At 36.5% G+C, this 15,070-nt stretch overlaps 2 protein-coding genes across 2 annotated transcripts in view; both read left to right on the top strand.

Moving 5' to 3' along the window:
- The first annotated feature begins 5,048 nt into the window (after positions 1-5,048).
- On the top strand, positions 5,049-13,279 carry LOC117391579 (protein kinase C and casein kinase substrate in neurons protein 2-like). The gene is given in 11 exon segments (XM_033989411.2): positions 5,049-5,162; positions 5,240-5,396; positions 5,732-5,967; positions 7,138-7,293; positions 7,360-7,535; positions 7,604-7,724; positions 8,692-8,816; positions 11,058-11,112; positions 11,114-11,178; positions 12,370-12,551; positions 12,640-13,279. Coding segments are annotated over 11 exon segments (1,443 nt in total). The 5' UTR covers positions 5,049-5,105; the 3' UTR covers positions 12,753-13,279.
- Positions 13,280-13,983: 704 nt separating this feature from the next.
- LOC117391504 (ADP-ribosylation factor GTPase-activating protein 3-like) overlaps positions 13,984-15,070 on the top strand; it is a 2,685-nt gene continuing 1,598 nt past the window's right edge. Inside the window, exons 1-4 of the mRNA XM_055231538.1 lie at positions 13,984-14,140; positions 14,497-14,615; positions 14,879-14,951; positions 15,027-15,065. Of these exons, the coding sequence (XP_055087513.1) occupies positions 14,072-14,140; positions 14,497-14,615; positions 14,879-14,951; positions 15,027-15,065 (300 nt within the window). The 5' untranslated portion in view covers positions 13,984-14,071. The remainder of the gene's footprint in view (positions 14,141-14,496; positions 14,616-14,878; positions 14,952-15,026; positions 15,066-15,070) is intronic.

Below are 15,070 nucleotides of genomic sequence, written 5' to 3'. Positions count from 1 at the left end.
TCTCATGATATATTGTATTTCAATTTTGGTTTCAATCTTTCTCTGTTCGTGATGACGTGGGAACAAAGTTAGACTTATATTCTGTCTTTGCAACAACTGAAATTCACCCAATTTTAAAAAAGGCATGATTATCATAATATGCTGTTTTACACATAGATTCATCTGATTGCAATTCTTGAATCATTGATTAATTTACAAACATTTTATATAGGCCTGTCATGATAATTACAATATTGTTCAATATATGAAAGCTGGAACAATATTTTTTGAGGGTCAGTGTTTATCATGTGTACATTTTCTTTGGACTACTTGGAAATTGTTATTTTTTTGACTATATGATAAGACTTAAGCTGTAAAAGTTGATTTCATAACTTATATGACTTATTACAGATACAGACTAAGTACTGAAGTGTTTCATCCTGCTTTTTATTTATTGCAGCTCATGATTGTTTAACAATATTGTACATTTAGAGTAGTTTTTGTGGTTTAAATCTGCTCTTGGGTTATTGTGTCAGTAACATAAATTGCAATTATATCATTTATCGTCTATATTTACTTACAATATATCACACTTCAAGATTTGTCACCAGGCCTACTTTTATAGTAGTTTTGAAGATGAAATTGTTATTGATGAATTACGTAGCTGCACATACTTGAAGTTTTCAGAGCACAGATTGTGAGTGGACTTCGGACCCTGCATGGTCCAAAGCTTTGTTTACAGTTCTGGGTCAGGCTGTGTTCAGCCTACAGAGTCAAGGCAATGGTTTTCCTATGCGTCGTTATTACATCAGACCCAAAAATTACATAACATTGTTTCCACTGCCTTTTTTTTGTTTTATTGTTTATGTATTTGTAGCATTCAGTTCTGTTCTTGGGGTTATTAATCCACCACCAGTACTAGGTTTCACAACCTTTTGAAACATTTGCATCCTCTTTACATTGGGATTAACTTCTGTCTAGGCCTGACTATAAACACAAAGTTTTATTTATAGATTTGCTGCATGTCTTGAAGTTTAGTAGAGGTATTTGTAGCCTGTTCATCTGTCCATTGTTACTCTGATGGGACCCTTAAGAATGGCAGAAAAATACTTTTAACTAGTTTAATATATTTTATGTGATTGTATGTGAATTCTGTGCCACAATTTGGAAACTTTTTCTTTTTGATTTAACGTGGTGTACAAATAAAGTTCGACTGGTATGGATTGGATTGAATCTGTAAAACATGTTCTTAGTAGTTCATCTTCTTGAGAGAGAATTTCATTGACTCAGGATTATACTTGAATATATATTCATGTAATCATTAAACAGCTCGGAGCAGTGTGTTAAATCTGCTGATCTTTTCGCTGTCTGTGGATATTCAAAGCAGTAGTTATTTCTGTTTTAGTTGAAGCTAGTCCCTCCTAACACTAGTTAATTTGTTTACCCATTGCTATGGTGATGCTCACAGCGTAGTGATATAGAACAGTGATTAACTGTTACCAGACCATGCGGTTATACAAAAAAAATGAACAGCCCTTAGCTTTAGACTTCTCACTGACCATGGTATAATTTTACTACACAATTATCAGTGAAACTTTACTGGGTGACAGAAACTCAGTTGGTGTGAGTGTTTTGTCCATTTGAAGATTGACCGTTCGAATCACGCATTCAAAGTAAACATCATTGGTAGAGCAGTCAGATCCATAGACCCACAGGTTGACGGTGCGATTCCAGCTCCCACAGATGAATGCTGTCATTGTGTCCTTGGGCTAGACACATAACCCACCTTACCCAGTGTCTGTGCACTGTTGTATGAATGTGTGTGAGAATGGGTGAATGGTTTCTTGATGTAAAATGCTTTGAAGTCCTTGAACGAGGAAAAGCATTTTATAAAAATGTGACCATTTATGTGAGCAACATATTTAAAATATTTCACATCATAGATAAGACCATGAACTAGGTTACACATGTAAACATTGGTTGTTATCTGGATTCAGTGACAGACAACATGTGGTGTGTCTGAGTTTAAACCACAACTGTAAAAAGAAAATGTTTATTCACAAGTACAGCCCCCTCCCCCATCTCATCTGCGGGCCTCTGTGTTGTTCAATTAAATGTAATTTACTGTTTAGTTTTTTAATTTATTTTCCATCTTCTTCCTTTTGTGATTGACAGTATCTCTATCTATCTAAGGCTCTAGCAAAGGGGAGGGGGGCATCCCATCCCCACGCGTTGAGCTGACCAGGTGAACCAGTTTTTTCCAACGTTGGCGGTCTAGGGCCAGCTGCTCTGCGTCCTCTATGGTGACTCCAAGTTGTTGGAGGTCGCCCGCAATGACGTCAAGGATTATAGTGAAGTGAAGGATTATAATTAGTACAGGTACTTTTGTATTAGTATTAATTTATTTTGAGCTCCACCAAAACATTTTAGCAACTATTTTCACACTAGTAAAAAATCTCCAGTGACCATCCAGTGACCTCATATTTAATAATTTGCATATTGATCACAGTCTGCATACTTCCTTCCATTAATGAAAAGAAAATGTAATCTCGGGCATTTACATTGTTTGAACTTCTTAGTAAATGTGCATTTTACCTTTACAAATAAATAAAATACAAATTTCTGTCATAATCAGTATTATTTGAAATAATTTATCTGTACCAAGGAAGTCGAGTTTTGAGGATGGTCTCCTATATAATTCAGAAAGGAACTGATTTAATTTGATTATGAGAATGATTAAAATTTGATTGATAATTGCAAAGCCCAACTATAGGGAGAGAGAAGAGGAGGAGGAGGGCTGCAGACTAGATAAAATGACTGAATAAAGAGACACTGTTAAGTTTAAATGATGCACAGGAGGAGAGCGTGGTCTAACACAAGCCCTTCTATAGACTCGTCTGAAAGAAATCGGAAGCTGCCTCCTGTGGCTCTGAGCCCTGGTCTATTTGGCCTCTGTCTGATTCTCAGCGCAGCTCAGTCTCAGTTGGAGCAGCATCTGTAGACTCTTTATCGCATGGTGGGATTGAGAACACCCACCTGCTGCAAAGATTATCAAACCAGATCACACCATTTTACATGCATGGGATATAATGCTATGACTTTTGATATTTCTTGTACAAATTCCTGTATACGACTTTAGAATTTATAACTAGTGTTGTCATGACACTAAAATTTCAAAGTGTATGTCGACACTAAGGAATAGACTCGATTCTCAATACTGATTCCAATAGCATAATACAAATAATAATAAAAAACTCTTTAGACATCAGAATGTAGTTTTCAACATTAAATAATAGTACTTTCTTTTATATTACTATGTGCTCTTAGCTGTGTCATCTCTCAGTCTCCCAGGTATGTGTGGTCTTATACTAGTGCTGATATAGCTCAATGTCAGTCTAAAGCTATTCAGGAAAGGTTCATTTCTGTCCTGTGAATGTGACTTATTCAAATGAGTGTCTAGTTTTGATACTAGTCAATTAGCATCTTATTTCTGACAACCCTAGTTAGAACCATAAACCTGAACAGAAATTCAGTAATTAAACTTGATCTCTTGTTGCTCTATAGGTTAAAAAGATAGTCATTTTAATTTTTTGTTGTATATTTACTACTAATTTTGGGTATTTGCCGATCAGTAATATTTACAATGTTTTGCGCCCCATTCTACTGCCCTGCTCTTCTTCTCTGATAGCGGCAGATCCGGGGTGGTAAACTCCGCAGGAATGTTGTTGTGACAAAGAAGACTAAATGCCGTCTCAGTGCCTGTTCCAGCTGTTGGTTTGATTGACAGGTCACGTGTGAGGTTGCAAGAGCGTAAGGATGTGTCTGCTTTCCGCTTTGCAGGATACTATTTTTTATACATTAGTTTCAGAGTCAGCATTTCACATTGTGTAAGCATAGAAACAACATGTGCATCAACTATTGTGAACTGTATATTGTGAGAAGGGCTTGGCTAGGGTTTCTCTCTTCAGTGTTCAATTTATTTATTCAAACAAAAATAAATGAGCGAAAATGAATGAATTTTGGTCAGTGTATAACTTAATACAGTCTACATACATTATATTCTGTATGATGCCCATTAAAACAAAAAAAAAAACAACAAAAATCTTTATGTAGAACCTTACAGTCAAATCGAACAATAAAGTAAGTCAATGACCAGGTGTAGGCAGAAGCTTATTGTTCCTACCCTTCTCTCCAGTTACACTATTTAAATGGACATTCATCTATAAAACTAATATGACCTGTTACTGGACATTTACATCATAATGAAAAAAAAAAAAGCAGTCCTCACAAAATTATCCTTACTTTCAAATATTTTTCCATTATTATTCTCTTAGTAGAGAGAGAAGTACCGGTAGCTTGTTTTAGATAATTGCAACAACCATAATTTAACTCCTTTGCCTGATAAACTATGTTCCCTAAGAGTAGTTTTTACATGTGATCCATTGAACATAAAGGTTTCACTTAGAATGATAGAATGATTATAAAGAATGAGGAATTTCATTTTCATTATGCTTTAGTTTGTACGTGAACTGTACTTCTCTAATTTTTTTTTTAACAAAATTACATATAGGTCTAAAAATAAGCGTCTTGTATGAAGTTTTTGATCTACAGATTGTGAAATATTTTCCACCATTTTCACAACTGCCATTGATGTGGACCTATTTGTTTTAAAACCAAACTAATTTCAATCAAGATATTATTAACTTCAACATAATTATCTAGCTCTCGACGATAAGAGCAGAAAGATGAATTGAAATCGAAATCGCAATTTGAATTGTTGTAGCAAATCACATTTCCTCTGCAGACAAGAAAATATCCTGACATGCATATATGTGTGTGTGTGAGTGTGTGTGTGTGTGTCTGTGTGTATATATATATATATATATATATATATATATATATATATAATAGTGTGTGTGTGTTTATTATATGTGTATATAATATACATAAACACACATGTATCTGTTATTGATCTAAATATAAAAGGGAAACATTACTTTATATACATACTCTCAATGAATTGCATTTATATCACTGTGCATATTTTCATGAATTAACCACACTGAATGTACGCTGTTTTTTTCCTTCCAGGCCCTGCACGCTGAGTGTGAATTAGGGCAGCAGACATGTCGGGCTCCATGGACAGCTCCATGATCGATGTGTCCAGTGACAGCTTCTGGGAGGTACTTGCATACTTGCATCTTTTTTTTCAGTTTTTATCCCTTTTTAGCTTCATTAAATTCTTGTTTTCTTGCCCCAGGTTGGGAACTATAAGCGCACAGTGAAGCGGGTCGACGATGGCCACAGACTTTGCAGTGATCTGATGAACTGCCTTCATGAACGTGCTCGTATAGAAAAATCCTACGCACAGCAGCTCACAGAATGGGGCAAGAGGTGGCGACAACTGATTGACAAAGGTAACAGGACAGTGTCACCTACTAACAGGAAGCTGTAACCCATGAATATGCAGCCATAGTAATGCATTAAAATAATATAAGTAAAATAATGTCATTATGTCACTAGATATTGTACTATATTTCCTTACCTTTTATACACAGCCTAGATTTATATATTATTTAATTTATTACATGTACATATTTGTATATCGTTCTTAAATCTTGCTATTTTCATTTTCTTTTATTAACATAACCCGTTATTATTGTATTGTAAACTCTGAAGTACTGGTAAAGGTACAGTAATTTCCCCTGTGGATTAATACACTTAGTGTAAGTCTAAGTTCTTTGTCTCTCAGGCCCTCAGTATGGCACACTGGAGAGAGCCTGGTCAGCACTGTGCACTGAAGCAGAAAAAGTGAGTGAGCTGCACATGGAGGTGAAGGCCGCGCTGATGGGAGAGGACTACGAGAAGCTCAAGAACTGGCAACGTGACGCCTACCACAAACAGATGATTGGGGGATTTAAAGAAACAAAAGAGGCGGATGACGGATTCAGAAAGGCACAGAAACCTTGGGCAAAAAAACTCAAAGAGGTGCGTTTTAGGTCTAGCCTGTGTTATTAATGGTCACCTGATGAGTAGTTTCCTATGTAACATACTTTCCATCAACACAGTCATACACAGCTCTGTAATAAGTCAGTTGAATTAAATGTTGTGGCCATTGCTATAAATTTCATGCTTGAGTTATTATTTGTTGTTATTCATATCCATAGTTACCTGGTTAAATAAACACACTGTGGAAATGCCAGAGGGTGGAGAAGCCATGTTGTACTAAATTACTGTAGAAGTAGTGGTCCGAGAAATTACTCAAATAATAGTAGAAATGCATTTGACGAAACATCTTTTCAAGTAAGAATAGTTGTTAAAGAAAATGTCTGGGCATAGCATACAATCCTATCTGAAAGTAAGGTGGAAGAAACACAAATATGCAAATCATGTAGTATTGACAACATAAAGCTTTTGTCACTTACGGTATGGTTAAGAGCAATCACAAGCCTTTCTCAACTAAGAATGTACCTAATGTAACCCTACCTGTGCTTATAATGTAGTTTATATGCTAGCTGTACTGCGTTTGTGAATACACATTGTTTTCAAGCCCCCGTCAGTGGCTTGAGGCAACCTTCAAATGAATGTGCAAATACGACATTAGAGTGACCTGATTTTTGAACAGTCTGGCAGGCTTCACATTCCGCTTTGTGCACTTGTATTTGAGCAAGCACGAACATGTTTTTGTCCGTTCAAAGCCAAAAACTTTTGCAAACTTCTTGTTGCGACTTCCTTTTCAGTGATGTCACATTGGGTGGTGACATCCTGGCCCATTGAGTAGAACAATAAAGTGTTTCTGCCGCTGTAGTTTATTGATTAACAAGTCAAATTGGAACTAGTGGTGGGCTGTTGAGGAAATGAGGCTAATTAACTCACCAGGAAAATTAGTTTCTGTCATGGCAGACACAGGGTGCATAGGTCAATACAGGCACACATACATTAAGCTGCAGACATGCTGTAGCAAATATTAGTGCCATTACCAATATGTTGTTGATTTTAATTCTTCTTTACAAACACTACTAACAAACTAATAAACCACTCTTTCATAGCTGCCATCAATTACAGTGCATTCTATAACTGAATTATGAGTTGAGGGCATCAGTTGTGAAGCCAATAAAAGTATCTATGTATGTGACAGCGACACCTGCATCTTTTCAGGTGGAGACGATGAAAAAGACCTATCACTCGGCCTGTAAAGAAGAGAAGCTTGCCGCCAGCAGAGAAACCAACAGTAAACTGGAGAGCAACAACAATCCTGAGGCTCAGAAAAAACTGCAGGAAAAACTAGAGAAGTGTCAACAAGAGGCACAAAAGGTATAGCAATTATAATGATCAATGCTGTAAGGTATAAATGCATCTAATTGTGCATGTCCTGCGCAGACAAAGGAGCGCTATGAGAAGTCCCTAGAGGAGTTGGACAAGCTGACCCCTCAGTACATGGAAAACATGGAGCAAGTGTTTGAGCAGTGGCAGCAGTTTGAAGACAAACGCATTAGCTTTTTCAAAGAATTGCTCCTGGAAGTCAAACAACATCTGGACCTATCCAGCAATCACAAGTCTGAAAATTGCCAATATTTTTTTTTTCTCTGTAATAACCTGATGCCAATCTTGTAAATGTTTCTAGATTTCAGACAATCTACCATACGCTGGAAGACACGATTTCTGCTACTGATGCCGAAGACGACCTCAAATGGTTCCGGTCAAACCACGGTCCAGGCATGCCCATGAACTGGCCACAGTTTGAGGTACTAAATATCATCACTGCACTGTTCTCCTACTGTGAAATACATGCTTCAGCCAAAAATGTTCTTTATATTTAATTGGCCCAAATAAATAAATACAAAATTTTGTGCATGCAATATTAAGGTCTACTGTACGGTTTATATTTTAACTTAAACTTGCACATTTTTGACAGAATTTGGATTTGTCCGAGCCTCGTTCCTTTAAAAGAAGGTCCATTGTAGTGAGTTTTGCATGGCAGGGCTGGCGTTTTTTCCACACTTACATCTATTTTTCTCTGCTCCAATTTCTCTGTGGTTGCAGTAGTTGTTGTGAGGTTATTTTTGAGTAAAGATAAATCTTGCATTTGGCACGTATTACCTTAATCTTATCTTAAATATATTCTGTCTTGACAGCTGAGCTGGCATTTCGGATATCCTCTTTGTAGTATTCAAGGGTGCACTGAGTAACTTTAGTGGTGAGGGTTCCCATGGAGATATTATTGCATTGCTTGGGATGTTTCATATTATGGCATTAAACGTACATCTTGCATTTATTCAAATACAAGTGTTTTTATTGCTAAAGAATACCCTGGGTGAAAGACATGCATTTTACAGTTTAATGGCGTTCTAAGGAACATTCCATGGAATGCCTCCATGGAGACAAGCAGCTGGTGGACCTGACACCATAAAAGTTACATAGTGCACTTTTAATATCATAGTCTGTTATTTTGTAGTAAATAATAATTTTAGCTTCTTTACTTCAAGGTGATGGATGAGGAATAGATGCTTTAACCTTTTACACTTCTTAGTTTGTGCTGTATACACACATGCATGTACTGTAATCTCTAAACAAGCTTTACATCGTTCTGTGTGTGTGTATATTGCTGTGTATATTGCTGTGTATAATGCATTTTCCTCTTTATTCGTCACTTTGTACATTTGTTGAACTGCTCATAAGTGTGCAATGTGTGTGTGTGTGTGCATTCTCCAGGACTGGTCTTTAGATTTGAACCGGACTCTGAGCAGACGAGAAACAAAGAAGAAGTCATCTGAAGGTGTAACACTGACTGGGATCAGTCAGACTGGATCTGATCAGCCTGTGAAGACCACAAGCAGGTACATCTCAAACCCACCAGCAACAGGGTTACAACAGGCCAGTGTACTAGCTCAAAAGTGTACTAGTACACTCCACATGAATATTGTAACAGCTACTATTAAGTATTTCTGATTAGCATTATAGTGTCCCATACATTTATGTTTGCATGTGTATATGTAAAACCTTGCCCTAATGTGTAAAAATATCACATTTTCCAGTGCACTTGATCAATATTATTGTACTTGTGTGGAGAATGTCAAATTGTAGAGACCTGTGAAAGAAAACAAAATTATTTCTAGACCTTCTGGTTAAAATGAGAGAACCCTGTTTACCTACAGGAGTAGTAGCACACACTCACCCTGACACTGGGTCAGCTGACTCTACCTGACCAGTCCTCATGTTAAACTGCACTGAGATACAAAGGTGACTGAGAAATGCAGTACGTTGCTGCAGCTAAACTTGAATTTCTCTCAGGAAGTATCTCTCTCTCATTTAAATCTTTATACACCTGAGATATTCAAAGTGGCCCGAGGCTGTTGATCTTCAGAAATGCTCATAAAATTACGCAAGTCGCTCTAGAGTGAACTGCAGTATCATGGAAACACAAAACATTTATTCAACATCTCTCGCTGGGGACCATGGTGTGCTGAGATTTGCATAGGTGTATGTTATGTGCAAAGTAATTACTCTAGAGTCTTTGTGTTGCTTAATCATACCTCACTGAACGGTTATTTATTTCAGAACACATTTTATGATAGAGTAATGCACTGTGTATTACCCATAATCCTGTTTTGGCAACAGCACAAAGTAAAAACAAAATACAATGGTTTGTTGTAATGTCAGCAAATAGATGATTAGGAAATGAGAACTAATCCAGCATGCAAGACAGGTACATTGAATCAGCTGACATGGCAGCATCTATGGTCCTATATTTGAGAAAGGAGTGAGTAGAGGAGTCAACATGGGGAATGTTAGACATGGCAGGCACTTGATCTTTGACCTTTGCATGGGAAATGTTTCTTGAGTTATATTTACAAAATACTATATATAATTGTTAGTGATGCACTGATCCAGCTTTTTCAGTTCTGATACCGATTCTGATACTACGGCTTTAAGTATTTGCCAAAACCTGATATCATCCGATACCAGTGCAGGGACTAAATAGACTTTATATTCCTAAAAATAAAAAAAATGTGTATGACAAAATGTGTTAGAGCTGTTTTTATCTCTCAAGTAATTACAGAACAAGTTTGTATTAAAAGCTCAAACATTATGAGACTTTATGGGCCAATATTTTTATTACTTCAGTTTATAGGCCCAACCAGGATATTAGCAGAACTGTTATTTTGGAGCCAATACCTGATACCACAGATTTTTACAGATTGCTGCCGATATTTGATACCAATATCATATCGGTGCATCCCTAGTAATTGTGTTTGTGACAAAATGTAAACAAGAAACCTAATAACTGTTTAGTATCATACCATTCTGAGTATAGTTGAACAGATTTAGCAAGTTCCATGTTTGGAAGTTTTATGTGTAAAAATATGCATTGTTTTGTGTGTTTTGATAAGCCACCAAAAGTTACATTATCCCAGTTGCCCATATAAGTGCTGTTTACTGTAATAACCTCAGGCTGAGCCCAAGAGGATGGCATAACTGCAAACAAAGGCGTTCACAGTTCATAAGTGTTGCTCCAGTGCTCATGGCCAGAGAGCAAATAGGGAGTGTGCTTTGGCTTAGAGAGTGACAATGCCAGGAAGTAAAACTGACCTCAACAACTTTATTTAATTATAGGGTGTATTGTTCCAGTTTAAGGACAATTAAAACACCAAATCACATTGAGGCAGTTAATAGAGTAAACTGTATATTTGTATGAGCTATTTAAAAATTGTAACTATGAGAATTTTAGAAGCAAAAATAGATCATTTCAATTTAAACTAAATATAAAATGCCTTTTTTATTTGGCTGTTAATTTCTCGCATATTCTTTAGAAAGTTTCATTTCAGGAAGCTGAATATACAATGAAAGAAAATAAAGGATTTCATTGTTATTTGGTCATGGTGTTAAAAATCATAAAATCGTGATGTTTCTTTTGAAAATAATCACAATCATTTGACGTCCCTAGTTTATACTGAACTACAGGGTCAGCAGGTTTTGTACATATTTTGATGCCATGGAGACAGGATAATTTGTTCTCTGCAGCTCTTTGCCACATTTTCTTCATGTAAACCATCATCTCATGTGTCTCATGTTATCAGCCTCACCATGCCCACCATAACTGAACCGGTGAGCACAAACCCCTTTGACGAAGATTGACGATGAGGAGGAGGTGCAGACCACAGTCAACCACAACAGTGTCAATAAAGAAGAAATAAACATGTTGGTGAAAAGGAGAAAAGTGTATTGTCTTGCAGCCTCTTGAAACTCGCCTCTTCTTTCATTTGTGTCATTGGTTTAGTTTGTCTTCCTTTTTTGCTTGAAAGTTGATGTTCTTTTTTCTTTAGTCTCTCTCAGATGCGGGTTGGCGTGTTGCATAGTCACTGGAATGGCATTGCACATGACCAACATGTTTCTGTGCTTGACTTCTGGTATTATACAGTCAGACCACCAAAATAACCATTCAATCAACCTGGGACATCCACTGCAAATTTCAATTGGCGCTTGTACTAATTTCAGTCTGCAAACATTTGAAATCTGGGCTAATAACCTTTATTTAAAGATGCACGATGTATCTGTTCTGGTGGAGAATCTGTCGCATGCTTGTCTCCATGGAGATGTTCTTCCTTTTCCTAGAATATTCCACAGTATGGCATGATCTTTGGAAAGTCTAAATGCATGTTTTTGAGCAATGTCATGCGGTAGATCATTGCAGGCAAAAGCAATAATATCTCCATAGAGAAAGGCAGGCAGCGGACCCCACCAGAAAAGTTACACTGGGCTTTTAAAAAGTTTCTGTTTGCTCTAATTTAACTAAAAATGCAGGTCTCATACCCAACCCCCACTTTGGGAATCCCTATTGTAAGGTTATATGCAATTGCCAATAAGCATGCAGTCTTAATTGGTTGATCTTGACATTAAACCACATATAATCCACACGTTGTTCTAGTCCAGAGGCTGTGAATGTGTCTGACTGTACATCATTTGAGCGCTGCTTGGTGTATTTTTCATTTTCTTCTTTTGTCTCTGAGAGGGAAGCTGTCTTGTGGTGTCTTTGTGGCTCCCTCTTTTGGTCGTTGAGGTCAAATCAAATGTGTTCAATGATTATGCCTTTTACTGGCTCTTTTATTTACATTGCCTGGTCTTGACCATTGTGTTAACTAAACTTCACAGCACCAAAAAACAACCCTTTGTCTGGTTCACTATGTAAGCATGTTCTTTCTATTTGTTTAGTCTTAACTTGATGTATTTAGACAAAACTAAACCTTTCCCAGTTTGGTGAAGTTTTAGGTTGTGATGGTCTTCTGGCTTGCTACTTTTTCCAACTTTTACATGTATTGCATTTTTGTATTTCCCATCAGCATAATTTCTGTTCTTGAAGACCTCTACTTAAAGGAACGTGTTCTGTTTTAGTGCTAGCAGTACAGAGAAGGCCCCGGACTGGTCTGATGAAGACACAAGCGCGAATCCCTTTTCCACCAACGGAAATGGAAATCCGTTTGAGGATGAACCATCTTCTCTGGGGATATCTGTGCCTGTTCGAGCTCTGTACGATTATGAAGGGCAGGAACAGGATGAGCTGAGTTTCAAAGCAGGTATTTTTTAATCTTTTTTTTTTTTTTATGTTACTCTTTTAACAGGGCAAAACATGTTGTCACTGACCAAATAAAACTGCTTTTACAGGAGACGAATTCACAAAAATTGGTGAAGAGGATGACCAGGGCTGGTGCAAAGGTCGACTCAAGAATGGACAAATAGGTCTCTATCCTGCCAACTATGTTGAAGACATCCAGTAAAACACCGCCAAGCTCTATATTCTGTGTCTTTCCTGTGGACAGTCAGACTGAAGGACAGTAACATCTGAGTGGACCACTTGTTATATTGTCTTCCCATAAAATTACCTTTGTTAAAACTATTTAAAATATGGAAATTAACCACTTCAAGTATTGCTTAAGAAGCCAAAAAGCTTTTCCTGTAATCAATGGCACAAAGCAAATGTTACCCAGAGCTACAACAATCTGATGTATGCTGTTACAGAAAATATAACTTTTATGAAATTCAGTGACATGTATTTGATCCTGTTTTGTTTTTTAAAAGAAGTTCACTGTTTTGCATTTTTGTTTTTAGAAGAAAACCACTATGGATGCATTAAGGGAGGTGATCTAAATACATTTAAACCGTTTCTGCAGGTTGAAAATGGGTCCATTTTGATTTATAACATGTTAAAATGTTTTAATATTTGTAATTCCTGCCTTTTTTCATGCTTAGTTTGGAAGATCTGAAATTATTAGGAATGACCAAAATAAAAATCAACTGTCTATATTTAATGTGTCCACAAGAAACATGTTATTTGCAATGTTTAAGGTTTCTCACTGAAATTGAATGTACAGTTAATTCACTGATTGTAATAGTTCTCTCACTGGTCACTTTTCCTAGCTTCAGTCATTTCACTTAACATTGTAAATTGTAATATTTTATTTCTTTTAGAAACACTGACTTTGTTTTTACCACACAGATATCCAGTTTTGTTTTTGATTTTCTTGTTTGTTTTTGTTTGTTTGTTTGTTTTTTGTTTTTTTGAAGAAAACCTTTTAATATATAGCAAGTTTAAGCTGGACAATATATTACCATTGTGTATGTAAATAGCCACCATTAAACAAAATATCCTCTGAGATCTAATATGATGTGCAGTGTGCATTTGATCAGATTTTGGTGAAAAGAATTTATAGTAGTTTAAATGTTTCATTAACTATTGCTCTACAACTTTTTAGTGTTATTCATTTACTATTATAAATTCTAGATGTTACAAATAATTGCATTAGCAAATGTCAGTTGTACTTTATTGATATTAAATTAATTTAAAACTATTATTTTATGCTACTCAGTCGTGTTTTTCCCGAATTTACAAGCTGCCTCTGGGCCGTGCTGAAAAAAGTGGGTCACAAAACTGCATTACCCATAAGGCAATACTACTTCCACCATAACATAACCACGTGTTGTTTTCAGCCAATCGGCGTTGTCTGCACCGTTCACCAACTGACGTGTCGCGTTCAGGTTGTTATTGAGGAAAATTGTGACAAATGCTCAAAAAGGGACATTGAAGATAATTGTGAACATGTCAGATCCTACAAAGCAAGACATTTCTACCATCTTCAAGAAACTTCGCTCCATTCCGACAAATAGGGTGAGTCAGCTTCGTTGGTCCATTCTGTTGAACAAGGAAGTCTGGGATAAAACCTGACACGTCGCTCCTTTTACAAGCGCCAGACTAGCTTGACAGCACTTTCACAAATAATTATTTACAGAATTTTATGTGTAAAAATGGATGTTACAAATGTAGTTTTTATAGCTTTTCATCATTTATTTTTTTAACGTCCCTTCGGTCTTTTCCAGGCAGGCTAACAGACTTAATAAATTGAGTTGGCCTACAGCATTAACTCCACCTGTTGCAGTTTTGACAAAATATGTGACATTTGACATAAAAAATGAATTTTCCTAAATGTTTATATTTCACCATGTACTCGTTTTTTTCTACTCAAGGTTTGCTTTGACTGCTCAGCTAAAAACCCCAGTTGGGCCAGCATCACATATGGTGTATTTCTATGTATAGACTGCTCTGGGACACATCGGTCTCTGGGGGTGCACCTGTCATTTATTAGGTTTGTAACAAAGCATCAAACACTCTGAATGTTACTTTTTATTTTCATTTATTTATGCTGAACCACAAAAGTAAAATTTACAGAATGTGGTACCACATGTCCCTTGTATCTCAGATATGATAAGATAACCCTCTATTTGTCCCACAATGGGCAAATTACAAGAACAGCAGGATAATGGGCATATGCAATTAGAATCAGAAGATAAATAACTATTAAAATATTTAACAATGGGCATAAAATTTGCAACAATATATTTTTCACAGGTCAACTGAGTTGGACTCCAATTGGTCATGGTTTCAATTGAGATGTATGCAAGTGGGAGGCAATGCCAGTGCGGTGAGTGCATAGATACACTATAAATACAAATGATATAATTACAGTATGTCATCATTGCTGTATATTTTCTGTTAGGTTGCCTTTTTCAATCAACATGGCTGTACCTCCAGTGCTGCTAA

The sequence above is a fragment of the Periophthalmus magnuspinnatus genome, chromosome 23, assembly GCF_009829125.3.
Source record: "Periophthalmus magnuspinnatus isolate fPerMag1 chromosome 23, fPerMag1.2.pri, whole genome shotgun sequence".
NCBI classification, from domain to species: Eukaryota; Metazoa; Chordata; class Actinopteri; order Gobiiformes; family Gobiidae; genus Periophthalmus; species Periophthalmus magnuspinnatus.
The sequence above is the reverse complement of the archived record's forward strand: the minus strand, read 5'-3'. Positions and strand labels throughout refer to the sequence as shown.